This window comes from Alligator mississippiensis, chromosome 12, assembly GCF_030867095.1.
Source record: "Alligator mississippiensis isolate rAllMis1 chromosome 12, rAllMis1, whole genome shotgun sequence".
NCBI lineage: Eukaryota > Metazoa > Chordata > Crocodylia > Alligatoridae > Alligator > Alligator mississippiensis.
The window spans coordinates 44468298-44484399 of record NC_081835.1 but is presented as its reverse complement, the minus strand read 5'-3'; the positions used below and the strand labels follow the sequence as shown (position 1 = coordinate 44484399).

The following is a 16102-nucleotide window of genomic DNA, read 5'->3' as shown; positions in this document are numbered from 1 at the left end:
TCATTCCTGTGAGTAGCCAGACTGCTTTGGATGAATTTTTTGCAAAAACAATTTGGCCTTACGCAGACATCTAGAAAGAAGGTTAAAAATATGGCAAAAAGGTAAGGACTTAAAAAAATAGTCTTTTAATGGGATGTGCTAGGTAACATCAATACTAGGCAGCACTACCTGTCCAACATATCTTTTTTTATTATTATTGTGGTCACTATCAATTTGTATTGAACTGTTCTAAGTAACCTAGAAAAACTATTTGGACAATAAGCCTGCAGAGCTCTGCAGCTGCAGAGGGCGTGTGGCATGAGCAGGGGATCATATCCTGATGGGGGTTTCTTTGTTTTTTTTCCCAGTGGATAGGTACCATTTTTTGTTGGAACCAATGGGAATCGATTTGCTATTTCATAATAGGAAAATACTAATGTCAGGATGCCCTCTTTATCCAAAGCTCTCTCCTTGAAGATTGCTCCTCTTCTTTTGCTTCCCTAATTGCTGCAGCTCAGCTGGAGGTAGTATGCCTTCAAAACGCATTATTTTGTTATGCTGTTGCTTACCAAAGGGGGGAAAAAAGCATGAGAGAATATAATTTATATTCCATTTTTTTCTCCTTAACCGTTTGTGCTCGAGTGGGATTTCCCCCACCCTTGCAGCATCCATTGCTATCAGCAGCGCATGCTTTTCTACATACCAAATCTGTGTGACAGGACATGTAAAAAAAAAAAAAAAAAAGGCATAGATACTGAGCAGGCATGAGCAGTCTGCTGTTGCATACAATTCTCTTTCTAACCCAATCATACAAATCTGCATTTCTAATGTTAGCTATTTTCATCATCAAAAGTCTGGAGACTCTAAGTTGCTATAGAATATAGTGTGGCTTTGGGACTAAAATGAGTGGGACCCCTCAGAATCAGAAAGGCCAATATGGACTCCCAGAAGTAGCTGTTGTGAGAGGAGTTAGTTTCTAGGACAGTGGTTATCGACATTTTTAGACTGGAGACACTGCTCATTAGACTCCAAGCACCACTCCAAAAATGCCAGTGTTTTTTTTTCTTTACTCATTTTTTGACTGTGGAAAAAGGAACAATTTTTCAGTTGCAAAGAATTCAGAAAGATCCCAATAGGTCAGGATGGTTTTAATGGGACTTTTTAATGCTATGGGTATCTATTTGAAATCTGTGGATTTATCTTGCAGTCATGTTTGTACATGTGACAGTGCTAACATTGTGTGACACCCTTGAAAGGATCTCAAGGCACCCTAAGGTGCCACAGCATCCTAGCTGAGAATCACTGTCCTAGGGTAGTGCCTCTTACCCATCCCTGCAGACCAAGTGGGCCTTGAATCTGAGAATATAGGGGACTTGCTATTGCTTATAGGGATGTCTGTGAACTGAAGTAGTGAAGGCAAATCTCACACCTACCTATGTGGTTGCCTTGGAAGGAACAGGGGCACACACTTGGTGTCTGGGCCCTCTGGCACTGCTCTTGTGAGCCAGGAATGTATTGGAACTTGTAAGAGCTCTTCAATGCGCTGAAGTATTTGAGAGCAGGCTTGTTAGTTTTGTTGTGCTGGTTCCGTTAATAAGAATGCAACTAACTGACTGGTCAGGAGAGGGTCAGTCAATTTGCATAGAAAGTCAGCAGCCAGGGTAACTTGAATGAAGCCCTGATTTTTAAGGGAGCTGCAGGAGGAGTCCCCTTCCATTAGTTTGGGAGCAGAGTGGTATGTTCAGAGTGCTATTTCTGGATGAGAAGTCAGCAAAATGGGGAAGCATTCGGGTATCCTTTAGCAGCACACAAGAAGAAATTGGGCACATTGGAAAGAGCTTGTGCAGAATGGAGAATACAAACAGAGCCTAGATCTGGGAACTCTCCACAGTCTGCAAATTTGGTGGCAGGGAAGCAATGGCAACTAACTGTTGCTCCCTTGTTGCCATATTTCTAGCGTGGACCTGTGGGGAGTCTCACAGGATAGATCAGGGGTCAGCAACCCCCGGCATGTGTGCCGAGCACGGCACGGAGGCCATTTTGCTCGGCACACCACCGCCGGCCTGGGCTCTAGGCAGCTGCTGCCAGCCATGAAGCCTGGGCTGCTCCCAGCAGGCAGCTGGGCAGCTGCAAGCCCTGCTGTGGTTGGCAGCTGCTACCCAGAGCCTGGGCTGGCTGTAGCTGGGAGGCTGGAAACATCTGCTCTGGGCTCCGGCGTTAGCTCCATACCGGCAGGTGCATGCATGCCTCAGAGCAGACTTTGTCCAGGAGCCCAGCTCCATGTGCCTGAACATCTGGTTCTCTGCACAGTATTAGCAAGTTGGGCCCATGACTTAAACCATGTCCTACTCATAAGGCAGCACGCATGTCCTCTGCTTCTGAAATAGTTTGTCACAGCTAACATGGGGTTGGGGAGAGACAACGCACTTCAGAATTCAGAGTACTTGAAGGTATCTCCAAGTGCCTCCAAAGAATCAGGAACTTTCTGTCCACCAAGCAGCCACTTCACATATCAGCTCAAACGTTTGTGGAGAAAGAAAAGAAATAAAATAATCCTTGGCATTTTCTTTGGGGTGGATGTCAGCATCCTTTTCCTGTGCTGCCTAGGTGGAAGCATACTGAATACCTTTGAGTGATACATCTGTAGCTTTGTCAATCCTTGAACATCCGTGTTGGATATAGTCTACATTGAGTACTGAGTCTGCACCTCACTAGCCTGATGTGGACACAAGTTTCTCAGATGTTCCTTGCTCTCTATTCATGATGCTGAAATCCAGCACAGAAGTCTTTATTTCAGTCTTCAAGTATACTTTCATGCTGGTGCAAGATGTCAGGAGACCATGGGTCCCATTTATACACAGACTGCTGCACGTGCATTGATAGCATAAGCTTCCTCCTGTTTGCTTCCTGCCAACAGCATTTCTTATGCTACCAGACGACTGGCCCATTTTCTGGTATCCTGCTGATGTTTGCTAGCTAGGGCCCTGTATCTTGTTGGAGCCCTGCCTTACTCTATCATGTGCTGCACCAAGCTAATGGTGCAGTGCCCTGTATGGGGTGGGGAGCCTTGGTCTCCCAATCCAAGGGTGATCAGTGTCTGTCCTGAACCACCAGATTTTATTACGTTACCTATGCCCATGTTACCACACTGTTGTTGTTGGTTGTGACATTATCCTCTCAAAGGGTAAGACATTTCTAAATGATTGAATGGTGGTTAACACTGGGCTTGTTATGATAATTTTTGTGACGTGCATTTTTGTCTGATGGGGGCTGGTCTGAGGCTCCTAACCCATTTTGTAAAGGTCCCCAAAGACCTATAAAGTTTTGTTTCTGCTATCTGTTTGTATTATGGTATTCCTCAGTCTCAAGCCAGATCAGGACCCAACAGCCATAGGTGTCATGTGGACATGTAGTGAGAAATAGTCCCTGTTCTGAGTAGTCATTTTTGCTGACCGAGGGGTCAAGGATACCATCTAATCATTTCCACAGCACCAGCAGTGTGCGAGTTGCTTTACAGGCAGTTGTGGTGGTAAGGCTTCTTCTTCGGTGAGGCTACAGGCTCTCTGAGAGAGGGGGAGGGCAGCGGGGAAGAACACTTCACTTCGTTTCTGTTTTAATGTGTAAGTTCCACGTTGCCTAGGACAGTGGGACTTTGAGTTTTGTTCAGAAGACTGTCTGGGTCTGGCTTACCTCCACCCCTGCCCCACAAACATACACCAGAAATGTAGTAAGGCTTAAGGGGATAAATATGTCCTAATGAGAGTGGGATCCCTGCCCACTAACCAGTAGCTCTGTGTTAGTCTGCACTGCCATCCTTCATCAGCTGCCAGCCCAAGTGCCCATTGAATTATGTGCACTGTGAGGAGCAGTGAGCTAGTCTTGCAGTTGCCTGATCTGACAGTTAACTTTGGGAGATCTGGAGAGTGGTGTTACTAGAGCCAGGGAGATTTTCTGACTAGCAAGATATGAGAGTAAACTTGAAAGACCCTGACTGCACTACATGTTTGGGTCAACAGAAGAATGGGTGGGTAGTGCCTTAGATAGGGGTGAAGCATTGGCTGTCTGCATACGTGAAGGAAAAAGGTTGGAAAGCCTAGATCATTGGGTAGCAAACTGTTCTTACCTAGGCCTTTCACTGTCGAACCCTCTATTTTCCCCCCTCCCCCCAAATCCCAAAGCCTACATGCTTACCTGACCTTATTTTTACTCAGTGAATTTCCTTGGTACTCGATGGCTGGGCCATCCTTTTCCTGGAAGGTCTGCATTTCTCAAGGTATCTCTTTGGCAGTGACCCCCTATTTTCCTCTTCCCTTTATAGATCTACAATGAGAACAGGAACCTGTTTGAAGTCAAGGAGAATGTCCCCAGAAAGCTAGTGGAGAAAGTGGCGGGAGATATTGAAAGCCTGCTGGCGAAGAAGGTTCGTGCTTTAAAGGTAAGGCAGTATTCTTGTACTCTTGTCTTGCTGCTGTGTGTGGGATCAGGAAGAGGGTGTGATGCTTGTAGAATGCTGTGATCTCTTCTGGACGGTCACTCACCTCGCTATGTGCTGTCACTGAGGAAGTGTATCTGCTGGGAGTTGCATTTCTCAACGCCAGCACTTCTCTGAGTGCATGGGTGGATAAATCTCAGCAAAACTCCAGTGTGGGGGGCTATCAGTATTCAAGTCTTGTGTCTTCCCCATTCTCAGGAGAAGTGCTGCATATGAATAGACACATGGGCTTCTAAATCCTGATAGTAAATTCACCCCAATCTGCGAACAGATGACAATATCTCATCTCCCTTGAAACAGCTCATGCAAAGAGCTTTGTGAATACTCAGGGACTGTGCCCTGAAATGTTTACCTTCCTGTGCCTGGTGGCATGGAAGGATGGTGCCCATATTCTGTGATGTACACAGGTGCCCAGGAGGGCACCTTGCACATGTGCTCACATTGCCAATATAACTTGTGATTTCACAGTACTCCTTTTCAAATGAGCTTGTTCCGCTAGACCTGGAGGAAGGGAAGCTTGACTGTGCTACACTGTCACTGGAATGTGACCTTGTCTGAGGTGCTGTGCAGCAAACAGAATTTGTATGCTGCTATCAAGAAGTTAGATTAGGAACTGTCATGTCCAGAGAAACAAAGATTTTGTATCTGAGGGTTTGTACCTTGGTGGTAGGCTGGGCTCAGTTTCATTTACTGGAAACCGTGGCCTCTTGTCAAATGCCTGATTTGTGTTGGGTATGGTGAATAGCTGTGTTCCCAGATGCCAGACAAGTGGCAATGTCAGCTGAATGGAACTTGTGTCTTAGTTAATGGGTTGGTGGTTATGGTGAGGGGTAGGCATCGAGAGCCATTGCTGCAGTGGTGTCAGGCCATGGCGTGCAACTGCAGAGATCCAGGATGGGAAGGCAAGGTGTTTGGGCAGAACAGGCTGTTGCCCTGACTGAAACTTGCAGCAGATTCCTGCTACTGTTATAGAATAGAAAGTATTTGTATTGCCGTACTCTCACACTTAGAGGTTGCTAGGGCCCTATTGTGCTGCCCACCTTGTAAACAGAACAGCATTCAGAGCCTGACAAGAGATGGATATGTACAGATGGGAGAGCCCAGGGAACAATGAGATGATATAGGTCAGTAGGGTAGGCAGGATCGTAGCACATCAGCAGCCTAGTTACTGTGACGTTTTTTAGGCATTATGGCAAAGGAAAAGATTTAAAGAAGGTTAATGTAGTAAGTTTACAGTTGCAAATGGGTGTTGTTCCCAGACACTAGAGACAGCATGAGAAAACACAAACATACTTGTTAGGCTTTCAGACAATGCAGATTGGCATTATGGAGGTGGGAATTGACCTTTTGAAGCAGAATGAGAGGTGATGGACGTGAACAGAAGACTGGGTTGCAAAGGCCATGAAAATGAAGACGAGCAGCTTGTGCTTTGATGCGAGAAAAGGGGGAGCCTGGAGAGAGATTCAGAGGAAGAGGCAACATGGTCAGAGCAGTGGGCTAGGAAGATGAACTTCACAGCGATGATCTGGAAGACTGTAAGCAAGATGAGATAGCCTGTCCTCTAGCCTTGACAAAAGACTGTTTCACTATTTGAGATGTGAGGTGATGAGAACCCAGCAAAAGCTTTAGCCATGTGGGTCTGTCAAAATTTAGATGTGTGACTTAGAAAGACCTTGCAAGACTTGGATGTAGCCTGGATGTGAGAACCTACAGAAAAGTGTGAGTCCCAGCTGATGCCCAGGTTCTAAATCAAATGAGAGAGAGAATAGTGAGGGTATCTACATACATGGAAAAGGTAATAGGGATGTTGATGGGGGAGTGGATTAAGGGTTATTTCATAGATATGTTGAGAGGCAGTTAATGGCTTGACATTCATGAGGAGAGATCAGAGACAGGACAAAATTTTTAGTTGATATGGAAGGAGACAACTCTGTGAGCTGTTAGACTAGAAGTTATAGTTTAAATTGTGCTTGCAGATGACATTAGCCAGTGTTAAGGTGCAAAAGGAGAAGGGGACCAAAACCAGAGCCGTTGGGCGCTCCTACAGAAAATTGGAGTAGGAGGGTGAGGAGAAGCCAACAAAGGAAATGGTGAAGGCAGGGCAAGAACAAGAGGAAAACCAGAAAGGTGGGGAGTCCTGGGAGCCAATAGAGTACAACACTTCCAGGAGGAGGATGGGTGGCTGTCAAAGCAGAGTGAGGATAGTCTGAGGTTTGTTTAGTAAGAGGGCATTGAACACTTTGGAACCAACAGTTTCAAATCAGTGCAAGAGGTAGCATCCATGCTGGAGACAGCTCTGATGAACTGCAGATTGTGTTTGTAAACCATGTGTTTAGTGAGCTCGGAGAAGAAGGGAGATGTACATTCTCTGTGATTTAATAGGAGTCAAGAAATCAGGAAATCGCTGCTTCTCAGAGGCTGTACCAAGATTGGGATGAACTTCCTAAGGACCCTCACAAAGCTCAGCACTTCTGATCCAAGTGCAAAATGAGCATTCGCCTCAGCTTTTTTTCAACATGTGTGTGTGCATGCAAGAGTGCAGTTATTACACAAAATCCTTTCAAAACAAGGCAGTCAGCTGCACATGGGTCTCCTGCTGAGGACTAAATGAGAGAACAAACCAGGTGACAAATGCTAGTCATGCTGCTTGATGCACTGCTGGACAGCACTCGGGTACTCCAATGACAAGAGCAGTGTAAGAAGTAAGAACAGTCTGTAAGAGCGCAGGGAGTTGACTGTCATTAGATGGTTTTTGGAGGCTTCTGCCACGCAGTCAGAATTTCTGTGGATCAGCCACTGCCTCTTCCCTGTTTTCCTGCTCTGGTTCGTAGGTAGGTTTGAATGCAGCTATGCTCCCCTTGTTGCTAAGGAGCAAACCCTTGAAGTTCAAACAGACTTAACCTCATTTGTCTTTCACTTTGACTGTATCTGTGGGGTTTGGGGCAGCATTGGCCAGCCTGTGACAAGGGCACCCTACTCAGTAAGGCAGTGCAGGGAGGTGACCCATATCTAATTAGTGCTGACAAAGGCTGTGGCTTTTTAAGTTGGAAATGTTTACCTTGGAAAGGCTGCTCCTCCAGAACCTGATCCTGGGGGAGGTTTGTCTCTCTTCTTGCTGTTCTGAATATAAAAATGTATGCTAGCATTTATGAGTTGGGGGCTGTTCCAGATCTCTCCTAATCAAAGTGTCAAGGAATTGAATTGGAAGTGAGGGGAAAACCTATGGGGTCTTCTTGTTCCTTGTGCCAGAGAAAATAGGACTGTGGCTTGTCCCATCCCCAGCAGGAGAATTCCTACCACTTCCTGTGGGTTGGTGGAAGCGCTAGGAAGTCACTCCTGATCTCCAGCCTACAGTTTTCTCCACCTCAGCTCTCTCACTCAGTTGAATCATCTCTTACAGAGTTGTTCCCTCCCTCTCCTGTGACTCATGAGAGTGGTGATAACTTTTTTTATTAGTATTTTTCAGCAGCTTAGTTAGGTGGGTGCAGTATATTGGGGAAGGCATGAAGGTGTGAGGGAGTTGGTCCTTGTTAAGCACAATTTTGTGGCATTCATATGCTTGCACTGCGGGAAAAATGGCCCCCATTGCTCTCCATATCAGAGCTGCAGAAAGGGTGGGATAATGCCTGGTGCATCAGGGAGGAGAGCTGTCTTTAGGAAGGTGCTAGCTGGGCTTCAGGCACACAGCAGAGGCTCTGTACAAGGGCTGTATTCACATTAGGTAGTGATGACTCAGTCTATTCATCAAAGAACCTGCTGTTCCCCATTTAAAAACAAAACATTAATACATTCTGATTAAAGAGAGTTAAATTCTGTGCAGACCATTTATCAGTATTATTTTAAATCCCTCAACATGCCTGTTATGGAAGCAGGAGTCAAACATAAAACATCCCGAACTCGGTGGTGACTGGCCAGCTTGTGGTAGCTATGGCTTACTGTTGCAGAGGCCTGGCTCTTCCAAGATTATCTCATTCCCCCACACAGTCCAGAGGAGATCTGGAGCTGTTTGCTAGAGGGTAACTGCCTCTCTCAATAGCAGTGATCTGTGAGGCAGGATACTTATTCTATTTTTCCTATTTATTGCAAACCTTCTACAACTGCCTCTCCTTTTGGGACAGAAAATTCCCGGCAGGATCCTTTTACAATGCTTATTTTTCTTTTTCCAGCTACATTTGCTGCTGGCCCTGTGAGATTAGTGCACACAGCCAGATCTCAAAAGAGTAGCCCTTTGCCTCTGGGACTAATTAGATGGCTTTGCTAAGGAGCAGCATTTGGTTTTTTGCCTTCTTTGGACCCATTACTAAAGAAAGTCGCAGTTTACTTGGCATGTTCCATCAGACGAGTTGGGGGAAGACAAACCGCTCTGATACTGTTTTTTGCATCAGGTACAAACCTAAAGTTGTTATCTTCCCTATGTTAACAGTTGCCCCAGCCTTCATGAAATACAGGAGATGACAGCAATTGCCAAATGTCTGATACACAGTTAAAGGCTCTGTGTTATCCTGACTGCTCTTGGGTCACTGCTGGGAATTATTAGTTGCTTGACAAATTCTTGTGCTCATGCATCTCCCTCTCTCATCAGTCATATACTAGCTAAATATTTTCTTGCTACCTTGCTTTCTGTGACACACTCACCTTTTCTGCACATCCCTCCCTGCATCAGTGCACCTTCTCTTTGCCTGGGACTTGCTCTGGTGAGTTTATCTTGGAGACTGAACCAGTAGTTAGATATTTTGCCTTGGCTGTTTGATCTAATGCATTTAGTGGACTGTTGATGTGGTTACCAGCACCCAGGGTGAGCCCAGCTGGAAACCTTGGATACTATTAGGGTGGAAACAGATGTCATCTATTGTTGCCTTTGAAAATTTTTTATGGCAGCACAAAGTGAAAGCAAATAGACATTCATAGCCTTTGTTGTACCACAGATATTCAAATTTGTGGCCATGGCAAAAGGTAGTAATAATTTTTGCTGCTTAATTGCAGTGAATGTCTATTTGCTTTGTGACAGGATAGTATGGGCTACCGAGAACTGTTTGGCAGCTGCCCTGAAAGTGCCTGCGTGACTTTCCCCACTTCCAGACATGTGCCCCTGGCAATCTCTGGGATGTATCTCTAGAAGTGGGGAAAGCTTTTTTCTGCTTTCAGAGGCAGTCCAAAGACTGCCAGGAGCTGTCTCTGGCAGTGGAAACCTTGACTTTCCCTGCTTCCAGAGGTGTGCCCTGGAGATTGTTGGGGGTGCATCTCTGGAAATGGGCAAAATATTGCCTGCTGTCCTGCAAGATCAATGGGTGGGACAATGGGTGATGTGTATTTTGCACAATGAAGCGGATTAGCTGTGCTGGGCTGTGTCCTGGCATAGCTGATCCACTTCATTTGGTGATGTCTTATTTCTAGCCTTAGTAACAAATGGCAAAGGCTGTACTAGGTGCTGCAGAGGGTGAGCATGCTCACTGCCCACCTCCAAAGAGCTGGTATTAAATGTTCCAAACAGTTTGTTAGTAGCCCAATCCCTAGTTGGTTTGTCCTTATCACAGGGCCACTACCCCATCTGGTACAATAATTGGCCTTAGTGCTGGCAAGGCTTGGACTTTGGGATATATCTTGGCAACAAGGTGCCTGTATCGCTCTCTTCCATCGTGCTGTTGGAACCTTTCCAGTTGAATGCTATCACGTGTCCATACACCAATTTGTACCCTGCCCTCTTCTTCTAAGAGAGCCTTTGCAGGTAATGAATGTCCCTGGACCTCCAGGCCTCTCGTTAGCTTGCTGCTCTTAGCATGTTATGTGAGGCAGAGGGAACAGTGCTTTTAAGGGGTTGTCTGTGTGGGCTCCACAAATGAATCAGTTGATCGCTGGTTTGTCGGTTGCAGATTGTCGAAATCTTTTTCTCTGGAGGTGTCATTCTCTGCCTGGGTCACCCCAGTCCAGCCTCTGCAGCCTTTATTGACTGGTTCCACCACTATCAGCAGCGGTCATGTGCTGCTCCTCTTCGTGTGTGGCCTGGGATAGCAGCAGCCACTGGTGGGAGAAAGGTGCTGTGCAGGAGAGTAAATGTGGCAGGTCCTTGCACAATAAAAGGTCCCTTTCTTTGCTGCCCTCTTGTTTTTGAGGGACCAGTCTCTCTCTCTTCCCCTCCCAACTGGTGCTCTGTACCACTGCGCTGCCACCTGTAGAAGAACTGCCTCCATCCTTGGTTCTGTGTCTCAATACAGGCTGGGACTGCCTGCCAAGCACCATAGGCTTGTTCTGTTGCTCCCTTTTTCCCCCTAAAGCCTCACTCTTTCAGCCTCCTTAAGGACAAGGTGGAAGAGGAGCTAGACGTTAAGAACATCTTAGAAAAAAGTAACAGAATCTTCTTCAAGGCTTTGACACAGACACACTCACTGCTGCAAAAGGTAGAGAGCCACAACACTGGCTCCTGCATTGAAGATTTGGCACAGAGTTGGGGGGGAGGGAATGGACTCAGCCAAAAGTAAAGGTAGAGATTTTCTATTTCCAGCAAGTGTTTTCATTCTGGACATGTCTATTTCCTTTATGTTTGTACAGTTTGTCCTGTGAATTATGCTGTATGTGCCACTTTCATAGTTTTCTCTAGTCCCTGTCTGCTACTGGTTGCCAGAGACAGAATTCCCTTGACCCAGGGTCCCTTTCCAATGTGCATTGTAAATGCCAAAAAGAGCACGGTAATAGTAGGAAAGCAAGAGGGTTTGTGTTAGGGCTGTGCAAAATTTCACTGGGTGTTTCATTTCGAAGTTGTTTTGATGCATTTTGAGCTCAAAACAGCAAAACCGAAATGAAAGTCCACACCCCCAGGAGGAGTCTGGCACAGCTCTCCCAAGGGTGCTGGCAGGCCCCTGATTTTCCTGACAGAAGGCTGCTGCTGTTGTCTGGGGCTAGCGGCAGCACCAGTCTTCCTGGAACTGGGTGCGGACTGAGCCCAGCACCGGTCTCAGGCAACAGCAGCAGCCTCCTGTGATCTGGCAGGCAGATCGGGACCTGCACCCCTGGGAGGAGTCCAGCAGATCCCTGCAGCCCTTCCAGGGGTGCGGGCACGCCCCAATCTGCCTGCCGGGTGACAGGAGGCTGCCACTGCCAGCAAGTGACAGGAGTTTTGCTTGTCAACACCTTGAGGTGCAGTTTCCTAGAAACCTCGACACCTATCTCCTTGAAACTTGGTAGGCAGCATGCCCTCGGAAAAGGTTGCCATTTCTGCAGGTTTCATCTGCATCAGGCAAAAAATTACAAAGTTATAGGCAGTTTCGTACTTCTCCATTATAGCCTATGGGCAAAAAGTCGAAACAGCAGAATAGTTTTGATGAAACGAAATGGAACAGCGCTTTCAAAAGGAAACTTGAAATGAAACACTGTTCCCTCGAAACAGAAGTCGAAGTGGAACAGTGCTGTTTTGTACAGCCCTAGTTTGTGTTTGAGTTGATGAAGGATTTCAGAAATCATCAGTGCAAAGCAGCTGATGAGCCACTGACATTTTTAGAAGTGTCAAGCCACTCGGGGGAAATATTTCTTACTTGCCATAATAGAAATGGTTTACACCGTGGTAACATCCTGAAACATGGGTGACCTGGCATCTTATTGGTCTGAGCTTCTGGAGCCACTACATATGTGGTCCACATCTTGTTAGTTGAGGAATGATCTCCGCTGCCTTGGTATAAACAAGGACTGTGAATCTGGCCCTGGGACTTCAGTGAGAGTTTACCTTTCTTCTCCATTTGAGCTGTATGCTGAAAGCATTTCTATACTCAAGGCAGAAGAAAATACAATGGAAAAATCAGTTTTTCTGGCTAGCTTTACATGACTCAGTGCAGTAAAACAGGGTGCTCTCTCCCCTTCAAAACTATAAATGTCATGTCACAGTGGTATGTGCGTTTTGGGGGGGTGAGGGGGTTGAGTATAAGCTCTGCCATCTCTTTCAGGAGCTCTTTCCCAAAGTTTCTGAATTGGACGTGGGTGGGGAATAGAAACCTTAGATCCTAGGCTCATTTCCCTTTTTCAGAGGACTCTGTGGAATCTTATTCTTCTGGTGATTTTCTTCCCATTTCATGCATTTAGCCATAGACAATTTGCTTTGCCTCCTAATAGCTGAATGTCCTGTGGTTTTGTATAGGTGAAGTAAGCTATTTATATATTGTGACCCGCCTAAAGACTGTTGCCTGAACTAATGATCTTTCTCCTCCCTTGGAAGGAGTCAGTCTGATTCATGATACAAATATCGGTGCCCTCCACTCTTCTGGAATGTGGAATGCTGGGATTCGGATGCAGACTCGAGCGGAAGCAGTTTGTGCTCTGGGTTTTTTCAGGGGCTGGCTAACCCCTCATCTGGTCTGGCAGCTGAGTTCAGCTGCTCTGTCTGATAGCTCCTACATCTGGACCTCTGGGCCAAGTACAGACAGTCAAAAAGCCTGAGGCTAAATTGATTCAATCTTTGCAGGTTGATCTAAGCTGCATAGATTGAGCAAATAAACAAGTGAACAGACATTCACGTTTGATTCCAGAAATGAGCCACATACTTGCAGTGGCCCAGGCCACAAGCTGGGGGATGCTAGAGCATGTCTCCCTGCTCTGCTGTGTCAGACAGCTTGGGCCATGGCTAACCTGCACAATCCTGCTGTGAGGGGGGAGAGGTGCAAAGTACCCTGGGAAGTTGGGGGACTGTGAGTTAACTTGAATCTGGAGGGGGTCCGGTTCAATAAACTGATTTAACCTAAATCACTTAGGTCTAATACTACGTCCATCCAGGTTTATCTTAAGCTGCTTTCAAAATGGCCCAAACCGGTTTATGTGCACTGAGCTGCTGTTGTATTACAGATCGGAACCAGTTTCCAATCACTTATACCAGCTTGTATGTAATTTCTGGCCCTAGCCCTGGGAGGCACAGGGTAGGGTGGTGCTACTCAGAGCTGATGTTTGCTTGTCTCTCTTCATCTGTTGGCTCAAGAGTCTGACGGTCTGGGTTGCACAGGTGTGGCAGAAGCTGTAATCCTAGAAGGATATTTTTCATTTTGCAGCATGAATTTTTACTGGCAAGGTAGCTTATGTTGTCTGGTGGCCCCCTGTTTATTTTCAGCTCCATGAGCTAAGTATTGAAGAGGAGTGCTGTAAAGGCAGATGTGGAGTAGAACACCATTTCCCTTTGTGCATCAAATGGTAGTTTTTTTAGTCACATACCTGGCTGTTCTTAACTTGGTCTCTGCACTGTAGGTGTCGTCATGGCACAGACTGCGCCTGCTTAGCGTGCTGCACAGTGTATAGGTATAGAAAAATGTTGGGAAATAAGAGTGGGCAAGGACCCTTCTATGCTTTAGCCCCAGTAGCTCAGTGGTTAGTGCATTTATCCAGGAAGACCAGTTCTAGGTCCCCCACTAGCCTGGCAGAGGACTGAACTTGTATTTGTCTGACTTCCTAGAATGACACTCTAAACACCACACCACAGGTTAGGCATTATGCAGTCTGTTCTCCAGAACTGCTTTTGAAGTAGAGTTGCTATCTCCTGACTTTAATAGGCTTTGGATAAAATGGATGGCGGGCAGTGCAGCAGGGAAGATTGTATCCCATTGAGAGCAAAAACTCAGGGCCTTCCAAGCCAGCAGTTGTCTTGCTGAGCCGCACACCCTCTGGCTTGTTCCTTTCGTCCTGGTCCTTCATAGCTTCCTCTCTTGGCTGCCCAAGAGGCCAGTTTCAAAAGAAGCACCAGTGAAAAGCCTGGATGTAGTTTCTGGATGTGAACTCTGACCTTTCCCTTCCTGGGCAAGTGCTCTAATCATTTAGTTTTTGGGCTAAAACATGGGAAGGTTCCCCCACCCCATGTTAGTCATGGGTTTCTGGCTGGCTGCATTTTCAGGACTTGAATGCAGTTGCACATCCAGAGTGTGAGAATGAACATAGTCTTTACCTGCTTGGTCAGTGTGTAGCCTACTACACATGCTCAGGATGATGCATGCTTTCTTATGTGTCCACGCAACTGAGGAATGTAAAATTGATATCTGCACATAAGCCAACACTTCCACTCCCACCAGTAGAAAGCTGCCATTAGATGTACAAAGGAAATAGAACTCGTCCCCTCAGGATTCCAAAACTAACCACAGGACGGCGTTGTTTCCCCTCACACAGCGTGTAATGAAAGGGTGGAACTCAGTGCCATCAGATGTTGGGGAGCTGGTGAGTCAGCCAGATTCATAGAGGAATTGGACAAATTCTTGGCTGCAAGTGGGAGAGGAACAGTAGAAAAACCCTGATCATGCCCTGGTCACTCTTCCTGTCAGCACCCTCTCTCCGCCACTGATGCAGGATAGTGGGCAAGATGGACCTGTAGTGTGACTCAGTAAATGGCAGTTCTTACATTCTTATGAGTGTGGCTTACCGGTATCAGTCCATATTTGAGCAGTGGGGGACCTGAGCTCTACCTTGTCTCTTTCCCATGGACTCAGTTCCATCAAACAACTTGCCTTTCTGTTCTTTGGTCTCCTCGTCTGTAAACTACAGCTACTGCTTGCTTGCTTGGTGTGGCGTGGTGGGGTAGCTAATATCTGAAAGAAGCTTTGGGGTGCTCTGATGATTAAGAGATGAGATATGATATTTGTTAATATACATTAAGTGGCTTTATGTGGGCAAGGCATAGCTGGTCAATCAAAGGGTATGTCAGGGGGAGGGGGGAGCTGATCGGCATTTAATCCTGATGTATGCTCAGTCTGTTTCTATTCTATTGGGCCTAGTCCCAAGCTCAGCTTGGGTCTAGCAAGAGTGTGTGCATATATATATCATGCATGCAGAGGGGAATTAATTGGAAAGATGTATGACTTTTACCAACTCTGATAACCATAAGATTTCCCTTGCAGGTGTTTGGTAAATGAGATCTTTTTCAGCCCTTCAGCTTCCTGATATGGAAAGTAAAATGTTTTACTTGTCTAAAGACCTTCAAAAATTGGCATGCAACAAAATGTTCTCCAGCTCCATTCAGACAGGGGATCTCCTCCCCCCTCCCTCCCTCCCCGCTTACAAATGTGTCTCTGGGTGCTGTTGTTGTGAGCTCTTCATGGGAAAACTCTCCAACTAGATACAGCCATTGCCATGCTGACTGTGGTGTTAGGACAGGATGGGCAGTTTGGGCTGAGCTGTCCTTCCTCCTTTACTGCAAGCTGTTGATTGGTGTAGGAAGCATTTTTTTTTTTGTCCTGTTCATTAATTTGCTGTGGCTTTGCTACTCTTTGGCTTCTGTAGGTGTGTGATGATCAGGATGGGGTAATACAAGAAATTAACTCATTGGGAGCATTAGTCTTTGAGCTGCCTGAGGTTTCCTGTCTTGGTGGTGGTCTCCACTGCTTGAGGGCTGGCTACTCACATTAGTGGTGCAGACTCTTCCAGCAGGCTGTGACTGTCCTCCTTGCAACACTAGACACAGAGACACTACTAGAGAGGAGATGGTGGATCTGTGGCTGCTTTAGCTGGTGAAGATGTGGGCAGTGGCATCCCCCAGGGCTCGGTCCTCGGGCCCGCACTGTTCAACATCTTTATCAGCGATTTGGACAAGGGGGTGAAAAGCACCTTGTTCAAATTTGTGGATGACACTAAAATGTGGGGAGAGGTGGGCATGCTAGAAGGGAGGGACAGGCTGCAACT

The 16102-nt window shown here is 46.4% G+C and overlaps 1 protein-coding gene across 4 annotated transcripts in view; it reads left to right on the top strand.

Moving 5' to 3' along the window:
• The window catches only part of CACNA2D2 (calcium voltage-gated channel auxiliary subunit alpha2delta 2), a 736608-nt gene that overhangs the window by 157670 nt on the left and 562836 nt on the right, over positions 1–16102 (top strand). For all 4 annotated transcript variants that reach the window (XM_059716173.1, XM_059716174.1, XM_059716176.1 and 1 more), the window contains exon 3: positions 4298–4414. In XM_059716173.1, coding sequence (XP_059572156.1) covers positions 4298–4414 — 117 coding nt within the window. The remainder of the gene's footprint in view (positions 1–4297; positions 4415–16102) is intronic.